At 60.5% G+C, this 13039-nt stretch overlaps 1 protein-coding gene across 1 annotated transcript in view; it reads right to left on the bottom strand.

Moving 5' to 3' along the window:
• The window catches only part of CFAP46 (cilia and flagella associated protein 46), an 88917-nt gene that overhangs the window by 58069 nt on the left and 17809 nt on the right, over positions 1-13039 (bottom strand). The window contains 11 exon segments of the mRNA XM_024762160.1: positions 160-326; positions 837-944; positions 1809-1943; positions 2652-2817; positions 3948-4160; positions 5422-5555; positions 6575-6702; positions 7242-7372; positions 7583-7706; positions 8966-9086; positions 9247-9475. Of these exon segments, the coding sequence (XP_024617928.1) occupies positions 160-326; positions 837-944; positions 1809-1943; positions 2652-2817; positions 3948-4160; positions 5422-5555; positions 6575-6702; positions 7242-7372; positions 7583-7706; positions 8966-9086; positions 9247-9475 (1656 nt within the window).

Below are 13039 nucleotides of genomic sequence, written 5' to 3'. Positions count from 1 at the left end.
CACGGCTCTCCAGGGGCCGCAGCTGAGGCGTTGCCCCGGCCGACGCGGGGCTGGCGGGGCGGCTCCAGGGCCGAGCGGGTGAGGCTGCGGGCCCCGCCTGGCAGGCTCGGAGGAGGCACCGCGCCCCAGGGACACAGGTCGGGTGCTGGGGCGACTCACGGACTGAAGGCCTGCAGGTGCTCGATGCCCGTCTGGATGGCCTTCTGCGAGCAGGCCATGGTGGCCTCGTGGTCCCGGGCCACGTAGGTGAAGTGGGCCAGCCGCGTCAGGGTCTGCAGCTCCACGAGGGGGTCCGACCAGCTGCACTCCAAGGCCATCTTCACCAGCTGCCGGTGGCGGGGGAGAGGGGCATCTGTGAGTGGGTGGGGGGCGTCTCTGCTGCCAGCTCACGGCTGATGTCACATGGATGGGTCCAGGGGTCACCCGGCCTAGGCTGAGTCACCTGCAAGGCTGAGGCTCCAGCTGCCTCAACCAACTGCGGCCAAGCCTGGGTGGGGCTGGTGGGCTGGGGACAAATGTCCCAGTGTCCACACTGCGTTCCTGCTACATGGGCAGCCCTGCCCTCTGACGAGCCAGGAGACCAGACTCAGGGGCCCTGAGGGGACCGCTCGGCTCTGTTGGGAGCGCTGTGCAGAGAACACGGCAGGGCCGCTGGCCACCTGGGGCTCCTTGTCTCGACAGCGCAATTCGAATAAGCACTTCGAGTTGGGGAGCCTTGTCGGGGCACAGCCCCTGGAATGCCTACCAGGCGCCTAGTGACACCTGCGTGGGCCAAGGGGGAGGAAGGTGACTTCTGGAGGGAGGTGACACCTGTGGGGTGAGGGAGCGACAGCTACCTGAGCCAACGGGGGCACCGTGAAGTCCATGAGGCCCAGCCCGTTGCAGGAGTGCATCTCCAGAGCAACAAGGACTCCGGTCACCGAGTCGATGCTCTCGTTGGCGCTCTGGTGGGAAGAAAGTGCAGAGGGCCCGTCAGCCCTGGGGCTGGAGAATCTGGACTACTCGGGAAGTGACCCTGTGAAACATCAGCTCTGCGGCAATGATCAGAGCTGTTTGTGTAAGCGTTTGTCTCCGAGCTACCTCTTCACGTAATAAAGAGGAGTAGGCGCTGCAGCCCCCAAGGTGGCCCGGCGGCTGGCTGAGCCGGCCAGAGGTGGAGGGCAGGTGGCCAGGCACAGCGGTGGCCTTCTGTCTGGAGGCCCCTCCCTTGGTCCTGCTCCAACCCGGTGCTCACTCCTGGCAGGCTCAGATGCCCCTCCCTGATGGTCCCCGCCTTGCCAGCCTCACTTCCCACCTGAGCCACGTGTCCTGGCTCCAGCTGGCGCCCCAGGGAACCTCCCACTGGTCTCCATCCACGGCCCACGTCTGCAGGAGGAGAAGCCGTGGGGCTGGCCCTGCCCCCTCCCCTCTGGGTCCCTGGTGGCTCCCCTGCATCCCCACCCCGACGGCCTTGCGTTCACAGCTCAGGTGGCCCGTGGGACCCTGCCAGGGAGGTGTCCCCCTGTGACCTAGACGCACCTCCAGATAAAGCCACAGCGAGGTGTCACCGAGGGTGCACAGCGCCCCCAGAGACCCAGCGGCTCTTGGTGGACAGTTAGAACCGTGGCCAGTCGGCTGGAGGAACGAGGGGATGTTCCAGCGGCCAGGCAGGCAGAGGAGGCCTCACGCCCCATCTCTCGGGGGTCGGCCTGGGCAAGGACGGACCCTCCTGAAGGGAAGCACCCCTTCCGCAGCCCCGCCGCCCCGTCCCCCAGGCTGCTCGCCCTTGGGTGGGGAGGACTTCAGCGGGGGCGCCCCCCGGCCGGCACCTGCTCGTCCGTGCCCAGGCGCGGCCCGACCTGCTGCCGCAGAAGCTGCTTGGCCTTCGCCCACGTGGCGATGAGCTGCTGCAGGGTGCTGACGGGCACCGTCCCGTCGGTCAGGTTCAGGGCGAACTCGCAGACCTGAAACGGAGGTGTCCTTGCTCATGACACCCGAATCCAAACAGGGAACCCGAGCCAAGACCCAAAGCTGCAAAAACAAGCAGACCCGGCTCTGGGTCCAGAAGGGATGGTGGCCCAAACACTCACTAGTCCTGGGGCTGAGGCACAGCCTCAGGAGGAAGGAGGCACTGCTCCCGGCCACACCTGGGGCAGCCGCAGGCTCTGTACATCCCTCAAACTCACTACGGAACTCACTTTCTCTCACGTTTACTAGGAATGGGTGAGGGGTCATCCGATGCTTGTCAACACCCATCAACATCCCTCCTCCTTGACTGGGAAGACCGCCACACAGTCCACGTCACCAGGAGACGCAATCAGGGGACAAACAACCCCACTCGGTCACCGTGGAACCGTCCGTATCCCTGGCCTGTGCATCTTTCATTTGGTGTTGCGGCTTTCCTGTTCTGAACTGGCACTGGTCCTATTTTTCTGGCCTTATGTCCACATTTTTCTGAGCTCTGGGACTTGCAGGGACGTCCCCACCACTGACACCCAGGTGTCCTCGTCTTATTTCCTCGCTCTTAGAGAAAGGGTGCCCCCCACCCCACGCCCCATTTCCGGGCACCTGAGAATGCCTGCAGCTTCCTTCTTCAACTGCTCTCCCACTGACGCCTGCACTGACCGGGGTGTGCCACCCCCCGGCTCCGATCCCACCCTCGGGCGCGGCACCTCCACTGCGGTCCTGACTTCAGAGGCGGCCTCAGGGTCTAGCGGTGTATGAAGTGGGTTTGAGCGTGTGTGTCTTCTAGACTTCTCTGGCGTCGGGGCTGGGATCCAGGTGGTGATCAGGCCTCGTGCCAGGGTGCTGCAGAGCGTCGCCAGCAGCGCCAGGTCTCTGGAAGAGAAGCATGTCCGGGCCAGGCCATCCCAGGGAGGAAGCCGTGGGGACAGGACTGCCTGCGGTGGAGGCTCGTCCTCCACCAGGCGGCCTTCACGCCTGGGAGACACCTGTGCCGCGTGGGCTGGACTCCTCAGGGAGTCCTGCGGGGCCTGGACACAAAGGCCCACCTGGCCACCGTGCCCACTGCCGGGCCGTCCAGCAGGCCCTCCACTGGGCGACGGATGGAGCGGGCTTGGACCAGAACCTCCCTGCTTCTTCCTGAAACGTCTCAGCACCAAAACATTTAAAACCATCAAACGCGGTCTGACCTGTGTCTACGACAGAGACACGGACACCCGCCTAGAAAGAGAGGTGCTCCCGCAACCCCTACGGTCCTGGGGACCCTGCCAGGGCCTCGCACCCAGAGGAGAGGTGAGGGCACTGGCAGGCCCGTCCTCCATGGCTGCTCCGTCCTGTTCGCAGAGTAAAAATCCCCATGTGCACATGTAGCTGCGTCCTGACTCACTCAAGCCTTTCTGCTTTGGGATCTGGCGAAAAACTTTTAAGTTGAGTGTTTAGACTAAATGCCCAAGCAGCAGAAAACACAAAGAGGGCTTCACACAGTCACCCTCATTAGGTAAAGGTCTGGCCTGACTTGACGCTTTCACACTTCTAGCTTCAGGTAGTGAAAACATCGGTCTCTCATGAGTTCACACCACCTGGATGTGAAAACTCCCGGACACTGATTTCCAACCCGCCCCAAATCAGACCAAGGTCGGTTTCCACCCCTGTTCCTACGAGGCGTGGGCCTCGCCAGCCTCCCTCAGAATCGCACTGTTTGCAAGAGTGTGACAGGCTGGGAAGCTGTGTGGCAGTGGCGCTGCTGGGAATCCGTGTACGGGCCCGAGGGCGCCTGAGCACCTCATCGATCCCCACACGTTGCCCTGCGGCTTAGGGAGGGTGAGTATCTTGCTCGGGGTGCACGGCCAGTACACAGAGGCCCTGTCACTGCTAGGCACCAGGTGAGGGTGGCCCCACACGTCCCACCCCACAGCTCCCGGCCCGATCCCAGGGTCTCTGGCAGGGGCAGGATGGGGCCCTCCTGGGAAGCCAGGATGCACACAGCGACCGCCAGCCTCACCCACCCGCTGTGGCCCATGGCCTTGATGATGCCCAGGAGGTGGTACAAGGCATCCACGAGCTCCCTCTGGCGCCCGGCCGTGATGAGGTGCTGGTTGTGATTCAGGACGTAGACCACGGCGTTCTGCACGATCCACGCCTCCTGTATCGTCTGCCCAATGTCGGCCGAGCGCAGCCAGCTGTTCATGGTGTACTGCGACAGGCCCTCTATCCAGGTCCTACAGAAGGCATGCATCAGGCTCTCCCCGGGATTAAGACCCTTCCCAAAGCGGCAGGAAGACACCAGTGTGAAGCCATCCCTAGAGCCCAGGGGTCAGAAAGTTGCCCTGCTGGGGGCTGTCCGCCACTCCCGCTGAAGGACTTGGCCTGCCCATCTCCTCCCACCTCCACCCCATCCGCCTGGCTCTCCCATCTCCCTGCTGGATGCCCCTCGCCCTGCCCCTCCCTGGCCGAGGACGGACCCCTGGCCGAGGCTTGCAGGCCGCCAGTCCAGCTCTGCACCTGCCTGTGCCCAGTCTCCCCGGCCCATCACACGCAGGCTGCCCTCCTCCGTCCACATGGGCGCGTGGGACCTGCTGGCCTCAGACCAGCGCCTGGCAAGCCCTTTCTCTAAAGGGCCAGACAGTACCCTGGGCTTCGACAGCTGCATGGAGTCTCTGTTGTGTGTTTCTCGCTATTTAATTTCACAAACTTAAAAGCCATCAAAACCACCGTTAGCTCGTGGGCTGTACAAAAGCGGTGGTCAGGTGTGGCCTGGGCCCTCCCCCAGGTGTGGGGAGCCCGGTGCCAGACAGGAGTGGCAGCGGCCCCTGGGGAAGGCCGCGGGCTGCGCTCTCACAGGCGACTTAAAACACCAAGACAAACCCCATCTGCACAAAATCAGGGCCCTCCTCCCTGTGCCTCTCGTGGGCAGAGGGAGTCCGGCGGCATCCCCAACTCCCTCCACAGCAGGCGGGTGTGAGGGCCCGTCCACTGGGTGCAAACAGGAAAGTGGCCCCTGTCCGCATTCAGCGGGAAGCAGCCAACAGCCTCGGCTCCTGCGACACCGCAACGCGGACACTCACTCACCACCGCGTTCACCTCTCAAATATTTAATTTTAGATGAAACAACGGCTAAAAACTGTGGTTGTTTCCACAGCACCTTGATTTCATGATTGAACCGCACTTGGCATCTCACGTGGGCAAGTCTCTGTGGGTTCCCTGTGGACCCTCTTTCCGTTCACATACTTCCCGGGACAGTCTCCCATGGCCAGCCCCGACTACCGCTTCCCTCCGCAGACACCAACTCCCTGACATCTCGTTTCCACCAATAACGAGGAAGACTAACCACAGCGAACAACGACGTGAACTAGTGAGCTGCGCTGGACAGCCGGCCACTTCCCTCGCATGTCTGGGCGTGGCTCCCATCCCAGCCTGTGCCCCCGGGCCACACATGAGCCGTGCCAGGTGCATAGGACGCGCACCCCGCGGCTCCCCTACCGGTACGTAATCCACTCGGCGTTGTCCTCTGGGGACTCGGGTATGTAGCCCACCGGGTGCTGACTCAGGTCCTCGGGGGGCATCGGACAGTCATTTAGCTGCACGCCCTCTGATCGCAGCAGGTGGACGGTGGCCTGCAGAGGAAGTGAGTGGAGTGGAGGAGAGGTCCTGGGAGCACAGACCCAGTGCGATGCCCCCAGGGCCTTCCCGGCCCCTGGGTCCTCCCTGCCTGCAGCGACACTTCCCCCACCCCACGCCGTTGCTTCACCCATACACACTGCATCTCAGAGAGAGACCGGCTCCTTTCGAGAGCACAGCCTGAGCCCCCAGGGACACAAACATCCCCTTGTCACACCACAGGCGCCCACGGCAACCCAGTCCCCGTCCCTCCACGGCTGTGCACGGAAGCCCTGCAGGCTGACAGGACCAAGGACGGGGGGCAGGTGGCCTTGCCTGCCTCCCGGGGGTGATGCCGGCTCCATCCCTGGCTCCGTGGTCACCTGCCCCCAGCTCTCGGCATGGCCTGGCCCTCAGGAGGCGCTCAGCAAACCCTCACCGAACGAGCCGGGGAGTTCTGGCCAGGTTACCCCATCGACCCCCAAAATAAACAACCTCGAATGGCCCCAAGAATCCCGAAGTTACAGAGTATCACCAAAATCACCACCACGTGCAGGTGCAGGGATGCCAGTGCCAGCTTAGACCCAGCTCAGCCACCTGGCTGACGCTGGGGTCTCTGCATGCTCACTGCAGGGGGCGGGAGCGACCCCAGGTCAGGGCTGAGGGGGATGGTCGCCAGCAGCCTTCAGCGGCCTCTGAGGGGCTGAGATGAGAACACATGCTCCTCCCTTACAATGGGTTCAAAGTGCTTTTGAAGCTATCCTCATGCAGAGGGCACTCCCAAATCCAGTAACCATCAGCCTGCAGTACCTATGTCACCGTGGATTCACAGTTCAAACATTACTTCTAAGGAAAATGAACATCTACACCCCTCACAATACATTCTGATTTATATCCTTCTCCCAGAAAATCTCCCAAGAACCCAGGAAAACTTCCCTAAAGGACAGGCTCCTTCGGGAGCAGGGCTGGGGTATAGGGCCACGTCCGTGCAGACGCAGGTGACACAGGGGCCAAGGGGCCGTGGGCAGGGACGCACCTCAGCATTGATGAACCCCACCTCCGCGAACTCGCGCAGCAGGCTGGGGGACGCCGGCCTCTGCAGGGTGGCATCTGACTGGCTCGAGGAGTCCTGCTCCGCGCCGTCCCCACCCTTCTTCTTCTTCCCTGGAAACAGCAGAGCGGCAGGGTGCTCAGGGCCCGAACAGCCTTTCAGGGAACGCGGCGCAGCCCCGGGTGCGGTGGCGGGGTCTCTGCGAGGTGGCACTGTGCCCAGGAGGGGCTGGCAGAAACCTCCCAAGCGCAGGGGCCCCACGGGGTGGCGAGGTGTCCCCAGAGCCAGCTTGGCCATGGCCAGTCTCCCGCCGATTCCCTGACAGCTGGGCTCTTGGTTCTGTTTGCGCTGTTCTGCCCCTCGAGAGGCCCCAGCCCCGCCCCCAACACCCAGGCCCCGGGCCTCCTGGGACTGCCTGCAGGTCCCCGGATCCTCACCGTCCGCAAGACCAACCTCTTCCAGAGACCTGCAGGCCGGACTTGTGCGGACCCAGCGCTGACGGGGGGAGCTGGCCCAGGCCCATGCTCTGCCCACAGGCCCCCCGCCTGCAGCCCTGGGTCCCCTCGCTGAGCCCCGCGGGCCCCGTAGCAACCCCAGGTTGCCTAGGGAGATCCCGCCAGTGTGGGTGCCCAGTCGTGGCCCCGGGGCCTACCTCGCTTGAGCCTCGCCTGCCGCTCCACCTTGCCGACGTCATACGCGAGGCAGAAACGGCTGGCCGTCCGGCACACATCCCACACGCCCTGCTTCCGGGCCACCTTGGCCAGCTCGGCCCAGATCTGTACCCTGCACAGGTGCGCGATGAGCTCTCTGCTCGGGAGAACCGGCGCAGGGCTCCTGCCACGAGCCCAGTGGACGCCCCAGCCTAGACGCGAGGCGACGGGCAAACCCGCGGGGGTGCTGCCCAGGGCCAGGCGAGGGGGCGGGCAGCGGTCCGGTGCCCCCGCCGCGACGACCCAGGAGACCCCCCATGCCCCCTGGCCACCGCCCGCTCACCTCTCCTTGGCGTTCCGGCCCCGCAGGCACTGCACGTGCCCCGCGGCCTTGTCCACGCTGAGGGAGTGGTGCTGCGCCTTTGCGTACAGGTAGGTGAAGCGGCCCTGCTTTTTCCCGGTGGAAACTGAGGGTGGACAGTGGGACAGGGCAGTGACGCGGTGGGTCTCGGGTCAGGGCACGTTCCCGCAACCCCAGCGCGCAGGACTCTGGACGGGTGTGGTGGCGCCTCCCGGGCGTCTTTTGACCTTTTCATGAAGATTAGGTCCCGCTAGCTGTGCCTTTGTCGGCGAGGGGCGCCGGGCACCAGGGGCAGCTGGTGTGCAGAACGACCCCCTCTGCACCCGCTGGGCCGGCCCCAAGAGCCTCCACCCGCGCCCAGCACAGTGGTGGCCTCCATCCCCACGGCCCCCCACCTTCAGGAGCCGACTGGCGGGGACCCCGCATAAGGCCCCCGTCTGGCCAGGTACTCCTGCCCGGCCCCTCGCCGAGTGAAACGCACCAAGAGAGCCCGAGCGCGTCCGGGGCGGCTGCCCACTGGGCCCGTGCCCCTCACACCCAGCAGGACAAGAAGGAAGCACAGGTTGGCACTGCCACGCCCCGGACGGGGTGACAACAGGACCTGGTGACATGAGGCGGCCACGGAGACAGCACAAGGTCCGTGGCCCACCGAGGCCAAGGGTCACATCCTAGAGCCATCCCCCAGTCCACATCCCAGATCCACCACACTGGCCACCGCGGGCTCCCTCCACAGCTCCTGTCTGCGGACGGCGGGGGCTGCCCAGCTGAAGGCTGCCAGGGGTGCCAACATTAAGGGAGCCCTGGGCGACCTCAGGTGGGACTCCGAGAGGAAGGGCGCCGGCGTGCTCCAGAGCCGGGCGCTAATCTGCCATCTGCAAGGGTTCGATATACTTGGGGGTAATGCAGAGAAGCCCAGGACCCCCATCCTCGGGGGGGGACGGTGGTATGGGGGCAGTGCCCCCTAAAGTATATGAGGAAGCCCTGACCCCCAGAACTCCAGAATGTGGCCTTGTTTGGAGATGGCTCTTACCAGGAAAAATTAAGTTAAAGTGAGGTCATTAGGGTGGGCCCTAATCCATTATGACGGGTGTCCTTAAAAGGGGAAATTGGACACAGAGAGAAACAGATGCAGAGGCAAGCCAGCCATGTGGGCCCCGGAGACAGGCCCAGGCGGCCCCTTCCTTCAGCCCCTCGGTCTCAGGCTTCGGGCCTCCAGGCTGTGTGAGCCTCCCCCGCGCCACGGGAGGTGCTTTGTTGCACAGAGTGGGGACAGGAGGCTGCACACCAGCACCTGAGGCCCGTGTGGGCGGAGGTCGAGGGCGGGTGGGTTCAGGCGTGTGTGTGCTGCTGAGAGAGCCTGCACACCTTTGGCCTCGTTCTCACTGTCGAGCACGATCTGGAAGGTGTCAGGGGCCAGGGCCAGGCCCGCGGTCACCAGCAGCGCCCGCTTCTTGCGCACACTGTCCTCGGGCATCGTTTTCTTTGCCTGAGAAGGGTAGACGGTGTGATGAGTGCCCGCGTCGTCCAGAGCAGCACCGCTGCCCGTCTCTGCTGAGCGCTCCTGGCCTGACGGGGCCCCGCCCAGGACGCCTGCCCTCCCCAGGCGCAGAGGCCCCAGGGCCCAGGTCCGGGGGGGCGGGGCACACCTGCTCAATGGCCAAGGTGGCCTTGTCTTCGGTGCGCTCGGGGACCTGGCACGGCGTGGCGCAGAGGTGCAGGCGGTTGAGGGCCATCCTGAGCGTGTCCTGGTAGAGGCCCAGGGTGTCCAGGAGCACGGCCTTCCTCAGGTGCTCCATGGCAGGCTCCAGCCGGTCCGCACCCTCCTCGATGTACGCCATCTCCATGTGCACTTGGCAACGGAACAGGACCATGAGGCTGGGGGGACAGACAGCATTGCAAGAGCCCGGCGGGGCTGTCGCGGGATCCCCCTGGTGCCCGGTTTTCCAGCCCCGCCTTCCACCCTTCGTTATTCCAAGGACCCACGGAGGACCAAGAGGCGGTCCCTGCAGACCACAGGAGACCTCAGAGCCCACTGGCGCACCAGGGCCGAGGAGTGGTAGCTGGGCCCAGCCGGGCTCCACGCTACAGAGAACGGCTGAGGCACGAAAGCCAGGTGGCGGGCTCAGCAAACATGGGGTGTCCGACGCTGCATCTTGTCCAGCACCCCGGGAGGCTCTTGGCGTGGCCAAGCAGGTGAATTTAGTACAACCGAAGCCCAGGCTTTGCCTCAGCGGATGGGCCCTCTCGGCTCTGCTCTGAGCTCTCTCCGTCTCATTGGCCGAAGCACACACACCCCTGCTCAGAACGCCTCCCGTGGACCCGTGGCCCTGCCTGGCGTTTGCTCCTGCTGCTGCCTCTGCTGGAGCCTCCTGGGCTGGGCGGGGCTGGAGACGGCCGTGTCTAAGATGGTAACACAGTCTCCTCAAAGCCTTTCGTCCACAGCATGCAGAGCCCCATGCCACAGCCTCCACCCTGGACGCGAGCATCAGAAAAGCCAACAAATTTGGTCGAATTAAAGTTCTAGGAGACCCATGAGCTGACCCTCAGCCACGGCAAGGCATAAGCGTCACACGCTAGGCCTGTGACCTCAGGGAAGAGGACGCAGTGCCCAAGGCGCCTGGAGGCTGGCGCTCCGCTGCTCGGGGGCCGGGAGTGGCGGGCAGGAGAGGGCACCTGGTTGATGCCAGGGGTGAGGTCTGCGCTCCCATCAGGGAAGCAGGTTCCACAGGCTCTGCCTGGAAGCCTGGACAGCAGCCAGTAATGGGCCACTTTCTTCTATCTTGAGGCAGGGGAAGAGGAGGCCCACAAAATGGGAGCTGGACCAGCACCGAACTGTGCTCTGGGCAGCCTGACCCTGAATCCATAATGCGAGACTCATCCAGGGCTGGACCATGCGAGGAGCCATCTGAGGCAAGCTGACACCACAGAGAGAGGTCTACACAGCGGAACAGCCCTGGTCAGGAACAACCTGGCAGGCGGAGAGGTCTACACAGCGGAACAGCCAGCATCAGAAACAACCTGCCAAGCGGAGAGGTCTACACAGAGGAACAGCCCTGGTCAGGAACAACCTGCCAAGCGGAGAGGTCTACACAGAGGAACAGCCAGCATCAAGAACAACCTGGTAAACCATTGGCTCAAGGAAGCCACAGAGATGATGGTGAGTAAGCACAGCAGATTCGAATAAGAAACTCCGTCCCTGCCAAAACAGGATGAATGGGACCAGATGAAAAGGACTTAGAAATGAGTAATTTTCAGAGTTCCTTCTGCTTCCAACTGTGATCAAGTCTCTGCCACGAGTAGCCACTGTGAAGCTGGACCAAACACAGCACTGGGTCTGGGCAGCACAAGCCTGGGGTCCCTGGAGGCGGGAACTCAGGAAGGAGCCCGTGCCCTGCCTGGAGACAGTGTCCCGTGGCATCGCGGGCAGAGCACTGGGCCCGGAACCAGGGCACCTGCCATCCACAGAGAGGGTCTCTGCTCTGGGCTGGGAAGGCTGCTCCAGGCTGGAGAAGAGGAGCCGGGTACCAGAGCAGCTGTTGCAGGCCTGCCCACCAGAGAGGAGAGAGCTGGGTATCCCTCACTCACACCTCGGACGTCAGCCGAGCCCACGGAGATCGCGGGTGCAACCGGGCTAGAGGTTGAGCCCCACTGAGACAGGCTGGAAGACACTGTAACCTTCCAGAGATATGGCCAACAAAACAAGAAGCCAGCTCTCAACCAGTAACTGAAGTACCCAAGAGAACAAAAAGCAACACTCTCTTAAAAAAGATCACAGAATCCACAGACTCCACAGTGCACCAACCACAATATTCGGTACACGATAAAAAACTACTGGACACGCAAAGAAACAGGAAAAGGTAACCCACAGTCAGAACGTAAGAAGGGCCAGATGCTGGGTTTTTATCAGAAACTACGAAGGCCAGAAGAAAATAAAACAACCTCTTCAAAGGGTTTAAAGAAGAAAAAATCTGTAAACCCAGAATCCAGCAACTGGTGAAAATAATCTTCAAAGATGAAGGTGAGGTGAAGTCATTTTCAGATCAACAAAAGCCAAAAGAATTCGTCACCAGCAGTCATGCATTACAAGAAAAAAATAAAGGAAGTTCCTCAGGTTGAAATAACAGCAGAAAGAAACTTGGATCTGAGGGTAAGAAAGAAGAGCGAGCCTGTGGGATTGACAAAGAAGTGGGCAAATATAAGAGCCTATTGATTTTCTCTGTAATTTTCTTTAAAAAACCACTGGCTGCTAAAAGCAAAACAATGACACTGTAAGATGAGGCTCATAACACATTGAGAAGTAAAAGACATGCCAACAACCACACAAAGTGGGGTAGATGAAGGGAAATGCATGAGGTTTTCCCTTTGCCAGGTGGGAAGCACCACCTCACACAGACTTGGCTAAGGAGGATGTGCACTGTTAGCCCTACAGCAATCCCCCCCACCCCAAGGGAACAGTGGACAAAAAAGCTGATAGAGGAAGCAGATGCAATGGTAAAAAATTCAATTAACCTAAAAGAAGGCGGGGAAAGAGCAGCAGCAGAACAGAAGGGACAAATGGAAACAAATGATGAGATTGTAGACAAGTTCAAAGCTACACTAAATGCAAAGAGACTAAACACACCAGTTAAAAGGCAGAGATTATCATACTAGACAGAAAGAAGTCAGACCAAACTACATGCTATTAAAAGCTGTGTTCTACACTTTAAGTTGAAAGATCCACAGAGGATGAGAATTGAAAGGATGGAAAAAGAAATGCTTCAGACGGGCCCAGATGGTTTCACTGGATTCTATCAAACATTTAAGGAGGAAAACACCAATATTGCACAAACTCCTTCAGACAGCAGAGGAGGAAGAATCCTTCCCACCTTCCCAATTCATTTAATAAATTCAGCATGACCTTGATGTCAAAACCTGACAAAGACATTACAAAAGAAGAAAATCACAGGCCAACGTCCTCATGAACCTACACGTAAAAATCCTTAACAACACGCTGACATATGTCAGGACCATGCAGAGAATGCAAGGTTGGTTCACCACTCAAAATTCAATCAGCATAATTCACCACATTAAAGAACAAAAGAGAAAAGTCACAGACCTTTTAATAGATGCAGAAGAAACATTCGACAGCACTCAACACCCACCCATGATTAAAAAACAACACAAGGAAGGGACAATAACAATGTTTGTATTCTATTGTGTGCAATTATATCTCAATAAAGTTAATCAGAAAAAGAACTGTCAGAGAAAAAGAGAACAACTAGAAGACATTATTTTTAAAAATCAGGCAAATATGAAAATAAACTAAAATGATATTTTGGAAGAAATAGTCATTAAAATTTTAAAACATAGGCTAAAGAAAGGAAGGAAAATTAGAGAATTTGTAAAATAAAAGAGTACTAATGGCCTGGAGGAAATCTGTCAGAATTCACTGTGTCACAC

The sequence above is a fragment of the Neophocaena asiaeorientalis genome, unplaced genomic scaffold, assembly GCF_003031525.2.
Source record: "Neophocaena asiaeorientalis asiaeorientalis breed wild unplaced genomic scaffold, Neophocaena_asiaeorientalis_V1.1 scaffold356, whole genome shotgun sequence".
Lineage (NCBI taxonomy): Eukaryota > Metazoa > Chordata > Mammalia > Artiodactyla > Phocoenidae > Neophocaena > Neophocaena asiaeorientalis.
Note: the sequence above shows the minus strand (reverse complement) of the source record. Positions and strands in the feature narration are given on the sequence as shown.